Here is a 15,336-nt window from a genome sequence, read left to right on the forward strand (position 1 = left end):
ATAACTGAATTTTTTGTTTTGTTTTGTTTTGGCACCCTTCAACTTCTTACCCTGGATTTTTAGTCATACATTTTTTTAAAATTCTTTTTTATTCTCAAGGTTTCTAATCCATCTATGTTCACTTGATCAAACGAATGACTTTGACAAAGCACTGCTTAAATAACTTCTTATGTAATCCTATGAGCTCATAATTTTGAGCTGTTCGAAAATTTTACCAAACCTTTCGATTTTATTATTCCTATTAGCATCAGGATTTTTGAAATACTCTACTTTGAATTACAAAGGTATAATAATTGTAGATGAATATACAAATGGGTGTTTAAGTGGTAGTCAACTAAATTTCATGTTTAAAACAAGAACTAAAATCAAAACAAACTTGGAAGATTTGCCTTCACCTTTGGTTGAGCCAAATATGTGCATCACATTTTATCTATATGTGCCTTCTGAAAACAGTGTGTATTTGTCACATTTTCAAACATCTAATTATTTAACTCCAAGGCAATAGGAGAGCTCATTATTTAAAAGAACACTCCGGCAAGCACTTTTGTGAGGATTAACTTTTACATTGTGAATAATCTTAATGTTTTTATTAAATCATATTTTCTCATATCATGGTGGCTCAAATCAAGCAACATTTTTTGAACAATGATAGACTAAAAAAGAATGATACACGGAGATCATAAATTAAAGAGATTCCATTCTTCTTAATAGTGTAATAAAGTAGTAAGCTTAACATTCATCTATGAAGGAACACAATGAGAGCAGGGTACATGAGTCAGGTAGTGTTTCCTGCAAGCACTGTCCAATCAGGTGGTGTAACAAAGGGAGAAGAGCCCTGTTGGGGAGATGGTGGGCCTGAATGCTAGCACAGCGTGCCCTTGGCCCTGCACCCTCTATATCCTAATCAAATTAGTTCACCTCTCTGAGCCTCTAGGTTCTTCACCTATCAAATGACTATTTTACATACTGTGGTCTATATGCTTACTTACTATCAGCATCAGAGAAAAACGAAAAGAAAGAAATACTATGCTCAACCAAAGGCCAGGCAGAAATAACAATTGCTTACATGAGTGGTAAATGATCACTGGATGGGCATTTGCTCATAGCTTCATGAAGAACAAGTGCCCACAAACATCTGTCTGTTGATGCATGCTGTGGCTTTTGAATACATCTTGTTTTTGAACTATGTTGAATGGTATTCCTGGGTGTGATCCATGGTAGCTTAATTGTTTACTGTTGTGACAGAGAGGAAGATTGTGCATATATCGAATATCTTTAAGAGCTTTCAAATCTTTAATCAGGTTAGTACTTCTTAAGGACCATTAACACAAAACTATTAATAATTTTCTTTTGAATAAAAGAAAACTCATTTTGAGTATTTTACACTCCTTTATGTTATAGGCAAAGCTATAATAATAATCTACCTTTACATAAACTTTTATTGTACTCTTGAAACCAAGGAATTCTACTACTGTATTTTTTATGTATGTAAGAAATTTACTATAGCATTTTTTATAGAAATAATTATTGATTAGTCCTAAGACTGAGAAAACACATAGAAATGAGGGAAAAAATTGTTTTTTATTTATTGAGGACATTTTTTTATAATTTAAGAAAGGTTAAAATTAGCTTGGCTGTAGGCACATACTCCTTAGAAGGTTTCTAATACTTAAAATATAGAGGGAATTCCCTGGGGGGCCAGTGGTTAGGACTTCGCCCTTTCACTGCTGAGGGTCTGGGTTCAATCCCTGGTCGGGGAACTAAGATCCCACAAGCCACAAGACACAGCCAAAAAAAAAAAAAAAATAGGAAAAGCAAAAGAGTAGAAATTTATATAACTAAGTTAACACTCACTTAAAAAATATATTTCAAATTAAGGATTAAATTAATTTTGTTTACTACATCAAGTCAAGCTCCGCCTTACTCGTATGTCGAACATTTGAAAGGCCATATGATTGACCCTTCCACTCTGCTGAATTCCAGTTAAAGTAGAGAAGTCTTCTGAGAGGGAGCATCAGAGATGCGAAATGGGACATACCTTTGCAATAAGAACCCTAACTCTTGGTGGCAAGGAATTTGTTTAATAGAAGAAATTTAATTTTATTGATGGAAACCTGGTTTTAATTTAACTTTGTGCACCAGAAAATCATGGCTTTTTTTTGTATGCTCTGTTGTATGCTCCTTAAGAAGCTACTATTTGCTCTCTTTTGTGACAGTAAATGAATGTGGTGTTGTGTGAACTTTCATTTGTGCCTCACAGATTGTGGACCCCAACTTGCTATTTTGATTCTAAACTTATATACAGTGAGAGTATTGTTCTGTAATATGAGACTTGTTGCTTTTCTGTCCTTCCAGATGGAAGAAGATAAGGGTTCAGTCAGCTCAGCATATGAATTTGCTGAAAGCAAGCACAGAGGGGAGGACAGTAGGCACCTGCTAGCTGAGGCTTGCAGCCAGCAGGACAGTTCTTACGTGCACTAGGTAGTACTGCGCTGGACCTTCTTGGGGACATATCCGCTAAGTTCTCAAGCTTGGGGCATGCTATGGGAGAACTGGCCTGACATTTCAGTTTTTACTTTACTAATTCCTTCACCATTTCTCATATATTGTTTTTGTTTACCTGTTTTCCTTTTTTATGATCTTTACATTTTTTATATGTCCGTACCTGAATATTTCATTAATCTTCCTTTGGAGTTATAGTGTTAAATCTTACTTTACTTCAAATTCTAACCTATTGTCTTATACTCAAGAATTTATTCCTTTTCACTTCTTTTGAAAATATGTCATGCTATTTCTGTTATTTCCCAAATCACTTTTGCCACTTGTAGTTATGTGTCATTTTATACATGTTAACATAGTTAGACACTGAATTACTTATCTAAGTCTACCTCTTGAGTTGAATGGTCAAATGAGTGAGTGCTTAGACTTGGTACTGAATAATTTTCGGTTGACTGGTATTCACCAAACTCTCAGTTCTTACTTTTCATAAACTTTCATAGTTACATCTTTGTAATAAAAAAGTATGAATTAATGAGGACTTGATTCACTCCCTCTTGAGAATTAAACCCTAACAACCACTTCTAGACCTAATTGGGATATGCAAAATATTTTAATTGGTAGTAACCATGGAAGATAAAAATTCTTACCACTAGTAATTATATTTTTACTTGGGCTGTTTGCCACTTTGTACATTCTAATTACTGGTCAAGAAGGTGCTGTTGTCTCATCTGAGATAACCCTCATAAATGGTGAAACTTTAAAACAAAGCTACTTGAAGATTATAAATCAGACAGTGGAACAGGTACAATAATTTGAAAAAAATGTGTATTCTGGAAGACATATTTTTAAAATTAGATTCCTTTAGTGAATTGCCCAAAATGGAAAATGTTGAAGATTAATCAACTCCCAGTCATTATTATTATTAGTTGAAAAGAAATTCAAAACAATTCTGAATTTTTATTTTGTTTTGGGATATTTCATATGATTACCTTCATAATATATTTATCTTGTATTTTGCTTTGATAAATATAGAAAGATTTTTAGTTTTTAGAACATGCGCTCATTGGCTACAAGGAAAACTCAGCTGAAGAACTCATTGATTAAAGAGGGGAAGCTGGCTGGGATTTATATGATGTCCTGGTTAATTCCCAGAGCACATAATCCATTTGGGAACTGACTGTGCTAATACTGTGAAATTATGTCCTCTGCGATGAAAGTTCCCCAAAGATGCAAGCTCAAGTGGATATTTCAAAAGACATGGATATGGTGCTGCTTTACTTTAATATGTTCATTAAAATGTATAGAACAGTTGAGAATTGGGTTCTTAGAATACCCCTATTAAATAATAGGGGCCTTGTTATGGTTACTTTTACAAAGGAATGATAAGTGAACTCTTTTATCATCCTGTGACATATGGTCTCTCTTCCTATAAACAAGAAAGTAGAAGAGCCCTCAAACCATGGATATGATTTTAGTAAAATTGCTGGAGGTGTTTACCCTGATCTGCAGTTTTTTTTCTGCTTATCACTGAATTTTAATTAGTTGAATGAAATATATCTTGAGTATTTCTCGTCTCATATATTTCTGTCTTTGGCATATATTTTGAGATGAAAATCACTTTTAAAAAAGTAAGTATTAAATAATATCTCTCTCCTATATTTTCTGTCTTGAAATGGCAGTTGTTTCTCTAATCAAAATTTGGTCAGCCTTTCCAAATCAGGCAGAATTAAGCTGAGCCCTAAATGTTGCCATGGGCTAGACTCTCCTAGTCATCTCCCTCTACGTCACCCTGCCTCTTAGGCCTTCATTGTTCTGTCACATTTTTGTCTCTGGATTCCTGGCCCTACTCTGGATGCCCTCTTTCCAGCTTGCACCTAGCTACCATAGATATATCAACAGGATGCTACGGCTACTGACCTTTCTCATTGTGAACCAGGACGCTTAAGCCCGAGACCTGAAATCTGCCACCACCAACAACAAAAAACATCTTAAGCAGTTTCAACCAACTACAAGTCACCTTCCTCTTCTTGTGTGACAAAGATACGTACAGCTATTGCTTCACTTAACAAAGCAGTGAACTACAAAAGGAACAGAAAACCTTGATGGCCTGTATTTAGTTATTTGCCACTAAAAGCTACACTTTTCTGAATGAGTAAAATTTTGTAAACAAATACAATCGAACATTTAAAAGACTAATAATAATAAGGCAGGACCTAGATGCATATCTGATAAGTGTGACAGTTTACAAAACTAATGTTATTTTCAAATCTGTGCTGACTTAACAGCTTTTTCATCTGGAGGTCAAAATGAAGAAAAATATTAGTATTGATATTATTTCTACCAAACGGTAATGATATGCTGTGAATGATTGATACTTAGAAAACTGATTTCTTAACATCAGCTGTGCTGATTAGTTAATTGTTGCTATTCTGATTTACCCTCTCCATTAAATTAAAATTGGAGATTTTATCATTTTTCACAGATAACTCATACTCTTGTTCACCTAAACTACAAATTCCTAGTCAGATATTGTTATTTTGCAATCACATGATTAAAATAAAGGGGCCTCAGTCTTTCTGAAACAAGGAATAAGCCAAGTTTATTAAAATAAGCTTACCTAATAAATAGAATTCATATTGTATGCTTATTTTCACACTTAAATTTAGGCAACACATATGGGAATCTCCTTCATTCTGGAGATCCCTAAAAGTCAGTATAGAGGTATTTTATTTATACTTATAATTGGCTTTCAAAATTGTTTATTTTACTTGGTGAGAAAGAAAGGGAAGGGAGTCCAGGGGAGTAAATGTGAGCTTACAGCATGTTTTGGAGAAAGAGGCCTTGAGTAAGAGAAGCAGTTACTTAAATACCATCATTAAACAGGTACCTCTTCCAATTCTGAATAAGAACTTGAAGCTATTAACTTGTTTTAGGGGTTTTATTATTCTTAACCAAATATGGAAATTGGTAATATTTGATGACTTTTGATCTCACATTTAAAAGAAAAACATTTCCTTAAACAGAAGCCTTTTTTTCCCTCCATAATTATAGTTTAAGGCTTCTTTACAAATATCTCCTTTAAGGCTAAGCAAGGTGTTCACTTTGATTATGAAGTATATAAAACAATTTTAAGGGCAAAAGAACAAATATGGTCAATAGTTAAATAATTTTTATCTAAACTTAAAGAACTTTATTTGATTTGATAGGGTAAAATGTCATAGGCATGACTAAAAAACTTAGAAATGTATGACAGTTTTCCAACACTTAGAAAATTTAAGGAAGATTTTTGTAGAAGTAACAGGAGAAACTTCTAAATGTTTACCATCATTGATGTGAAAATAATGGAAATAAGAGCAGTGAGCCAGAATTTATTTCAAAAGGGAAGTTCTATAAAGATGAAAATTTTTATTAGCTATACATACCCATGTTGGATCTCCATAGTTGTTTTGCTTGGCAGCCCTTTTAGCTCTAAGTTATGTGGTTGTTTCTGGGAAGTAAATGTGGTGGAGAGTGAGTCTTACCAATAAATCAAAATTTCTGTTAAGTTAAAAGTTACTGTTTAGTGCCACCAGGTAGGGTCTCACTCCTGTTACTTTGCTTGTTTTCTTTTCTAGTATTTATTAATAGTCTTCTTGTTTAAAAAGGTAATGACTCCCTCTCCTTACTTTGAATGAAATGAGGTCTAAATGCTCCACCCCTGGTTATACTGGAAGCTGTGATATGAGATCAAAGATGTATATATGGAAAAGTGATGGAGCTTGGAGGTTTGCTAGAGAACAGTATAGTGTTTTCTATAGATAGCTTTACAGAAACACAGTTAACCAGCATTTTCAAAGCAGGTGGGTTTTTTTTTCTCCTTAGGGAATAAAAAGGAAATATATTTTGCTTAGTTCAGAAGGTGATCTGAAAAGTCATTTCTTTATAATATTTTTGACATATTAAGATATTTACTCTCTGTGTTGAGTTGCCCTTAGTTTAATACTTGTCCTTAGGTTTTAAAGTAAAAGGTGATGAATGCAAAGCAGATCCAAACCTAAGCAGTGTTCTGCATGTGTGTGGACACTCAAATGCTGCTGACCTTATGGGTGTTATCTTTAGTGAATCCCTGTCAGTTGGTCGAGCACCAGCAGTAGTAAAGCACATGTTGTTAAGCTAAGAAGAACCAAACCCCTTGCTCTTTCAAGTTTCTGGTCTAGTTCAGTGCTCCCCAGATAAATGTTGTGAATGACCAGTTTGTTTTCTTGTTTGTTTTGTTGTTGTTCATTTCCAATTCATCACGGACCAATACTTTTGTAAAATACAATAAAAATGAATTACTAGGAAATGAAATTTAAAAGATATATAAAATAAGCCCCAATTTTTTAATTAGATTCAACAGTTACAAAACTATTCTGTCAAATTGCCATAAAATTGTCTAATCTCTTACTCTCACGGACCAGATGCACTTGTCTCTCATGAGCTAGTAACAGTGTTTTCAGACCAACAGTGGTCCATAGATCACACTTTGAGTCACACTGGTCTTTTTGCAAGGGGGTAGGAGTAACAACTACTCTCTCTACACTTAGGCTAAACATGCACTAAATGCACATCATACTTTTCTGCCCACGCAGTTACTCATTCTCTCTGCTTAGCCTGGAATGCTGTTTCTCTCCCATCTCCAGCTATTGAAATCCCATCCAGTCTTCAGTATGCCATCTTTTTCATCAGATCTCTCATGCTCTCCCACTAATACCAACAACAACAGCTGGGTTTGAGCTTTCCTTCCTCTTTTTCGATATTGTACTCTGCTTCATACCATAATTATAAGAAGGCAGTATAACAGCATGGTAAAGAGGTTTGGGCTCTGGAATCAAACCAAGACTCAAGCCCCAGCTGGGTGAGCATGAACGTATTTTTAACTTCTCTGTTTCCTCATCTGTAAAATGTGTATGAGTCTGGTGCCTGTCCGAAAAGGTGGTTATAAATGAGATAATCCATGAGAAGCATCTTACCTACTAACTGGCACATACATAGTAAGCATTCCATTAATATAACTGCCATTATTACTTGTTCCTGGCTTATCTCCCACCCTTTTCTTTATCCTTTACTCAACAGATTGAAGGCAGGGTTGCTGTCCCCTTTAGGAACCAGCACAGTGCCTTGCTCAATGAAGTATAAGTTGAATTTAAGTGCTTCTGTCATTTAAATGATACAAACAAGAATTGGAATAGAAGCTAGAGAGAAAGAGATAGTACTGATAGTTGGAGAGGTGGAGGAGGTTTCATAGAGATGATGGTATTTAAACTGAACTTGGTGTTAGGGGTCAGCATTCTGCCCCCAATTGGTGACAGGCCCTGACACATACCCACAGGCAGGGAGCACTGCCTGGTTGGCTGTGTGGAGACTGTACAGGAGCATTTAGAAGTAGAGCGGGAAAGGCAGCCTGAGATCAGGTTATAAAGGGCCCTACAGGCCTCTTCGAGGTGTAGCACTTTATCCTTGAGCATGTGGGAGCTCTAAAGTCCTGCTTCCTACAGAGGATGGCTTTGAGATGGAGGAAGCTGGAGCCCAGTAACCCAAGGAGGAAACTGGGAAACTGGTGAAATCCTGTTACCTAAACCAGCATTTCCTAAAATCTTCCACTGAATATTAATGTTCCTGCTGGTGTTGATTAATGTTCCATGTGGGGAGGGGAGGAAGGGGAGTTTACGGAAAAAAACAAATTTGAGAATTGCACCATGTCTAGCTCTCTCCCTGGAGACTGACCGTACAACCTGACTTACTGACAGTCCTTTACTCACAAAGTCTGTTTAGACATTCCTTGAACTAGTGTTTCTCAAACTTAATTGGCCACAGAACTTTTTTTCGTGCAATGTCTGTAAGTATCTCATAATACACAGTTTAAGAAATAGTATCGTAAACAGTCCTAAACCCAAGGGTATTATAATGAAAGAATAAGTAAAATTTGGCTATTTCTCAGTGCTTAGCAGATCCTAGGACATTGATGCAATCAGTTCATTGCCTAACAGGAACCAAGTTGTCTCGCACTGCTTGGTATTTGGCAGGATTATTCTGAGCAGGGATTTTGTAGGACCTCACCAGTTGCTTAGGTTCAGAATGCCAGGTTATTTACGTTTCATCATGTTCGTGTCCTCTGTCCATTGTGAGTGTCTCCACAAGTGTCCACTGTTGCCATGCCTACACTCTACACTTGGTGATTCCCAACCTTTGTGAATTGCAGCACTCTAATGAATCTATTTTTGTTGTTTTCCTTCCTCTACACTTTTGAAAGATTTGTTATGCAATATGTTATATATGTAAAGGAAAATGAGTGAAAAATAAGTTTGTTTAAAATGATAACCCTTGAGAAATTTAGGTGTACCCTTGACTGTGTCAAAACCAGGGTTAGGAGTCATTGGGCTATGTGGTCATACCATTTTTTCCCCCTTATTCTAACAGGATTGAAATTATTAGTACTGTGGCTTTAAGTTTTTCTTGCCAGGTTTTTTTATCCCTCAATCAATATAAATCTTGCAAGCTTACAGAAATTAACTCAGTTTTAAATCTAAATAGTACTACTTAGTTACTTCTTTATTTTAATAATGTATCATCAGTTAATTTTTAAAAAGCAAGATGAACTTATTATGGGCATGGTTAGCACTTAATAGTTGCTTAGCAATTTAAGGCAGATGATGCTTTTTTCAAGAATTATTTATGATGTGCATATATATATATCTATATGGTGTTTAGAACCTGGCACTACGTAAGGTGTTTGCTACTGTTGTTGTTGTTATTGTTGAAGATTGGGATTTGGTCCTGCCTGGTTATTTCCCAGTCTTCAAATTAATTTAAACTCTACTTTTCTCAGTTACTAGATATTTTTAATTGAAGTTGCAGGAGCATTTCACCTAAACAAAAGCTCAAGGAAGAATGAGAATTCATTAAGTCTCTGAGTGGTTGATGTAAATAAATCATTTTAATCATAATATATTAAGATATTAAAATACAAAATCTTTGCAGATTTATATAGTATCCAGCTACTTGTTTTATATAATGATTTTACTCAGCCTCTAATTTAAGACACAGTGCCTTTTAAATATTTTGGTATGATTACTCTTAATTAAAGCCTTCCATACATTTCCATATTATAGAAAACATGTATATATTACTTTTGGTTTTAAAGTGCTTGTTGCAGTTTTTTTAATGCTTTTTGGAAGTACAAATCTATAAATAACTAATATTTTTCTCCTTCAACTCCTTCAGCTTACTGAAACAAATTCAAGTATCAAGTGCTTGGACTCCATGTGCTGTTTCTCAGAAGGAGAAACAGCGTGCACATCTGTTGGAAGAATGCTGGAACGAGTAATAGGAAGATGTAGTCCGTCCCATGTCAGCAGGTGTGAAATTTCTCTAAGTAGCCTTTGCTGCAGATGAGTATCCTATAAACTGGAACAGGATGAACCTGCATCTCTAGATACCTAATAAATCAGCCCCTGGTTTTACCAACTGAAGCAGGAAGTATGCTGTTTATTAGCACTCTTTGATGGTATTTCACCTTGTGGCTTTAGGGTGTAGGGGGTTCTTTCACTAACAAAGGAACAGAAAGCACCTTTGAAGAGACTTTTCATCTAATGAACAAAAAATCTTGCTTTACAGTCTTTCTCAAATGTGAATAGGAGTGTGTATCTGGTACTCGTTTCGTTTTTTATAACTTTCTTTTTTTGATTATACCTAAACTGTTGTTTTATTTCCTGTATTTGTTTTGCTTGTATGTTTGCTTTTTGTATTTACAAAATAATCTACACATAATAGTAAAGTCAAAAGATTTTGCCTTTCTTATTCTTCATGTAGATTGTCTAGTCACTCATTTGAGACTTTGAGGTATTTATAAACATAAAAGGCTGAAATTCTCTCCTACACCTTTTTATATGTGTAATGAGGTTTTAAAATAAGTTGTGATTTTTAAGTTTTTACTCGGTATTTATGGTCTAATTAAAAGTTTATAAGTTAGAACAGGCTCTTTAAATTATGGTTTAGAAGAATTTTAGTGTTTTTGTCTCCTCCCAAATGTGTTTCTTGAATTAGATTTGCTCTTTTGGATCATAACAAAAATACCATTTTTTGGTATATACCACTTAACTTATTTAAAAGTGAAATTGATTCAATTCTTTATACATTTCCCCAAGAGACATGTTATTATTTAGGGAATATTAAGGAATAGAAATAATTTTTTTCACACTTTGGTATTCTTTAGGTGAATGATATCAAAGTGTCAAAGTCAGAGCAGCAGTGCACTCGTGTGCATGAAGGGTTACGGATGGGCAAGGATGGACGGTGATTTCCATTGTCCGCAGCGTGCCACATGAATAGTATCACTTTCTACATGTGCCACGCCTGGGAAGAAGTTGGAAAGACCCCAGGAGCAGGGAATAAAGGGCAGAGGAGGCACTACTCTTATCTGTTGATAAAAGAATTTTTAATATTTGGTTGGCTTTATGTTTTAAAAATGATGAGTATGACATCATTCTTGTATCATAGAATTCAGGTAACTTTTACTGGTGAACTTGTTAGTTCCCTCTTTGCCTTTAGTTGTGGCCATTTCTTTATGGTACAGTTGCATTTATAAATAGCATTCTTATGTTAATAACATAATGTCTGTGGTTTCAGTCCCCATTTGTTAATTTAATGTGATCAAAAATATTTCCATAATGCTGTGATATTATTTTGTAGGCATTTTATTCCACATGTAAGAATTACTATGACACCTAAATTTATTGGGACTTGTATGTTATGACTTACACAATTGTATTATGAAATGCATTATAAGAAAGTAGTTCTGTCATGTACCCAGTCCAACATGTGTCCCAAAGGAAGTTCCAGAAAGACCTAATGTATAATATAAGACAGCTTTACTGCACAGAACTAAGGTGGGAATTAGACTAAGAGACTACTGAAGAACTTGTATAGAATTTTTAGAACATCTTTTTCAACACGAAATTCTCTTTAATGACAATATACATTTTCACTAACTACTAAAAAAAAGACTAGAATTAATTTTAAATGATCCCAGAATATTTTTCTGCTTTATATATATTCCCATTTTCTGGATATCAACTATTTAGGTGATGCACCCCATCATTCTTTACATAACCATTTTTATGCTGCATTATCCCTTTTGAACCTGCCCAAGGAATTATGGGATTTATTTCTGCATGTTCTGTTGAAGGTGTCTCTTCTCATCTGTACTTCTTTCCCCTTAAAATTGTATCTCACTTTTTTCTTTTTTAAGAGTTTTTTTTTTTCTAGTAAAATGTTTAACAGTAATGAATATCTTATTTGACAGACTATAAATACCTTTCCAATTATGTCCAGCATCTCAGGTTATGCTATCAGTTACTACTGTCATTATCTCCCTGTTTTCTTCAAATGAATAATCTAAAAAGTCTTTTGAGATTTGTTCGATTTTTTTTTTTTTAGTGGATAAAATTATACAATATTCAAAACCACTTGGTGCTTTTCTAGGGGCTATATGAATATTGCCATGGATCCATTAACATTATATTTAAACTTTGAAAAGTCATTTGTTTTTGTTTTTTACCTGTAATTGTTTTAGTGAAATATATTTGGCATTCTGTTTTGCTTTTGGAATAGCATCTATTCTACATTTCTCTCTCATGTCTAATTTAAAAGGTAGGGACAGACTGATACCTCTATTTACAAGATGTAGAATCCTTTGGATATTTGTTCCATTAACATTAATTAAACATAAGAGGTAATGGTCATCACTTGAGAAATACAATTAGTGCTTTCATATGACAGATTTCTTTACTAATAAAGTTTTACCATCCAGGCACAAAAATTCTACTTATATTTTACTAATTGATGTTGTCAAAGGAATATGCCATATTGCAAGCTCTGTTTCAAAGATAGCATCATGGTGCTATATAAAGGATATGCCATGTTGTACTCTAAAGGGCTGTACTTCAGCAATAAATGCTTTTCTGTATGTAATTTACCAACAGTTACTTTATCCTAATCAAAACTGTCTTTTAAGTAGAAAGGAGTTAATAGTTAATATGTAGTTCAGGTGTTTAATGTTCTGTCAAATATGATATTTAACAATATGAATGCACATGTGTGCTTTGAAAAGATCAAAAATGAAGGAAACCTTACCTAATAAGATTCTTCTGTGTAAGCAATGGTTGGAAAAGAGGAAAAACTAAAATATTGGCAGTTTGGGAGTATTGTTTATAGTTATGTTTTGTCATGTGTGTCTGAGCATACTTTTTCTTGCATAAATACTTACTCTAAGAAATGTTCATAGTCTTATTCCATTCATTTATTTTACCAATACTGAGTACCTACTGTGGCACAGTTCTAGGTGCTAGAGAGACCGTAGTGAACAAGCCCTTCTTAAACGAAGGTAGATACTGTTTAAGTTTTCTGGAAACTAGTAAAATTAGAGAACCTGTAAACCACTGGTATGGTTGTTGCTTGTTTGTCTTCCTCTTTGCCAACTTTGTAAAGTTTCTGGGTTCCAGTCTTCATTGTGACTGTGCTCACTTAATCGGTTTAAAATTGAACTACATACAAACTTTAGTCTCTAGGAAACAGCAGATTTTTTATAAAAGTGAATTTGGGCCATTTTAAGTGCTAATCTCTTTCTCTAACTTCTTTATTTAAGGAAAGTGGGAACCCTGAAAAAAGTTACATAAAATGTATTTATTAAGTGCTTTTAGTATTCTAAGAAAAGCCACCTTTAACTTGGTAATCCTAATACTGTCCTTGAAATAGGTTAGGCTATTTTAAGCATGGCAGGCTATTTTTAGTCTTAAGTTATTTTAGCTGAAATTGGTACAGCTGCAAATAAAGTATTATATAATGAATTGCTTATGGCCTTATCATTCAGACAGACAGTAGTTAACTTTTTCCAGACCAGTAGAGGATCATTTGTTCTTAGTTAAGTGAAAACCCTAGTGACTTCTAGGTGTCTTTGATACCTATTGAGTCAAAACATTTACTTCGTTCAAGGTGTCTTTGATACCTGTTGAATTAAAACATTTACTTTGTTCAAGCTAATTAATGCTAAAACCTTTAGAATAGAATTTATACCTGAAAAGAAATAATAATATAATATGAACATACTACTGTTTCATTCCAAAGCTTTTGGTAAGTGAGATTTTTGTTTGTTTGCTTTCGTGATGTCAAAATACAGCCTAGTTGCTTTTCAGTAAAACCAAATGTGCATACCTCTTAATAACATACTTGTTTCTTATTGAATTAAGATTTTAAGAGTGTCTCATGCTTTACTACCTATAGAAATTGTTTTAATGGTAATGAATTTTGGCTAATATTTTTATATGATGACTAGAGCATTATTTTCCCAAGTTTTTGTATAATATAAATAGAATGTTTGGTCCTTCAATGCTAGTAAGAAGAACTTATCTTTAGCATTTAAAAATGAATCAATCAGTGCTTATTTTAATACTCAAATCGCATTTTGGTCCTACGTTTTAGAGTACAATTTTTTCTCAATTGAAACATAGGTCCTGGTGAGCCAAACTTTTCTCTTATTGTTACTTTAGATCATGGAGTGCATCGGATCCTTTCTATACCAACGACAGGAGCATCTTGACTCTCTCCACAATGGACTCGTCTACTTGTTAAAGGGGCGGTAGTACTTTGTGGGAGCCATTTCAACTCCTTTCCTAAAATTCAGTGTGATCATCCTGGTAATGGCCACACTACCTCTGCGGAACTACTTTCTGAAATCTCTGGAGTAGCTCATGCCCACTCAGAGTTATAATGGCAAACAAACAAAAAGCATTACCATGCACCCCCGCCAGCCGCCCTCTTAGTTTAAATCTGAACATGTTAAAATTTATGAATAAAGAGCCATTTTTCATCTCTTTATCTGGGTTGTCCCCGTGTGCTTACGGGACTCCCAATGGCATTTCAGCCTTTTGCTAAGGCCACTAAATATTTTAACATCAAGGTAGAAAAGGGAGCTAATTCCTAGTTAATTGTACTTTTTAGTATGGCTTGGTTATTGAGTCTTCTGTTTAAATCTGCCTCTATAAATTATGCTGAAAAGTTTTCCTTGAAAACTCTATTTTTTTATTAGAGTTATATTTGAAACTTTTCATGGGAAAAGTTAATGTGAATAGTAAGGAATTTTGGTCCCTCAGTGACCCATGTTTGTTCATTCATTAGTGCTTTCTAAGTTCACAGAGCAAATTAGGAGAATGCATTTCCAACCATTATTTACTGCAGTATGGGTAGTAAATATATACCAGTACCAAAACTTCTCTAAATGTACTGTAACACAACCAGTTAAGTTAACCATATACATGCAAAGGGTATATCATATCTTACCTATAAATCAGGAATCAAGCCCATTCACCAAATTTCAAATTGATGTTTACTATTTTTGTGACAATGTAAAGAACCTATAGTGGGTAAATTAGACATCATTAGCATATTATTATTTAATGTGATTATCATTGGATCTTTTGCATGCTTTAATCTGCTTAATATATTTAAATTTGCTTTTTTTGTCTATCTGAAGGCTCTGTTTATAGTATTTTATGACACTGTTGTAAATTCAACTATAATCAATAAAAAACCAGTTTGAAAACTATTTAAATATTGCAAATACTTTTAATTATACAAATCAAAATATTAGGATAATTAAATCAATAAAATGAGAAGAGCCTCTTTCTGTAACTAGCTCAGAATTGCTCTTGACTTTCAGTAAGCTAGCTTTTAGAATAAAGAATTTCAGATGAGAATCCTGTTACTTTTAGGTTAGTATACATTATCTAACTTACAGCAGACTACTACTACAGTAAAGTGAAA

General features: G+C 34.1%; 1 protein-coding gene across 5 annotated transcripts in view; it reads left to right on the forward strand.

The window, feature by feature from the left end:
- ATP11B (ATPase phospholipid transporting 11B (putative)) overlaps positions 1 to 15,118 on the forward strand; it is a 134,911-nt gene extending 119,793 nt beyond the window's left edge. For 4 of the 5 annotated variants that reach the window (XM_059920587.1, XM_059920589.1, XM_059920591.1 and 1 more), the window contains 2 exons: positions 9,742 to 9,875; positions 14,064 to 15,118. In XM_059920587.1, the coding sequence (XP_059776570.1) occupies positions 9,742 to 9,875; positions 14,064 to 14,145 (216 nt within the window). In that variant the 3' untranslated portion in view covers positions 14,146 to 15,118. The remainder of the gene's footprint in view (positions 1 to 9,741; positions 9,876 to 14,063) is intronic. The other variant, XM_059920588.1, reaches the window with a different exon arrangement.
- The last annotated feature ends 218 nt before the right edge of the window (positions 15,119 to 15,336 follow it).

The sequence above is a fragment of the Balaenoptera ricei genome, chromosome 4, assembly GCF_028023285.1.
Source record: "Balaenoptera ricei isolate mBalRic1 chromosome 4, mBalRic1.hap2, whole genome shotgun sequence".
NCBI classification, from domain to species: domain Eukaryota; kingdom Metazoa; phylum Chordata; class Mammalia; order Artiodactyla; family Balaenopteridae; genus Balaenoptera; species Balaenoptera ricei.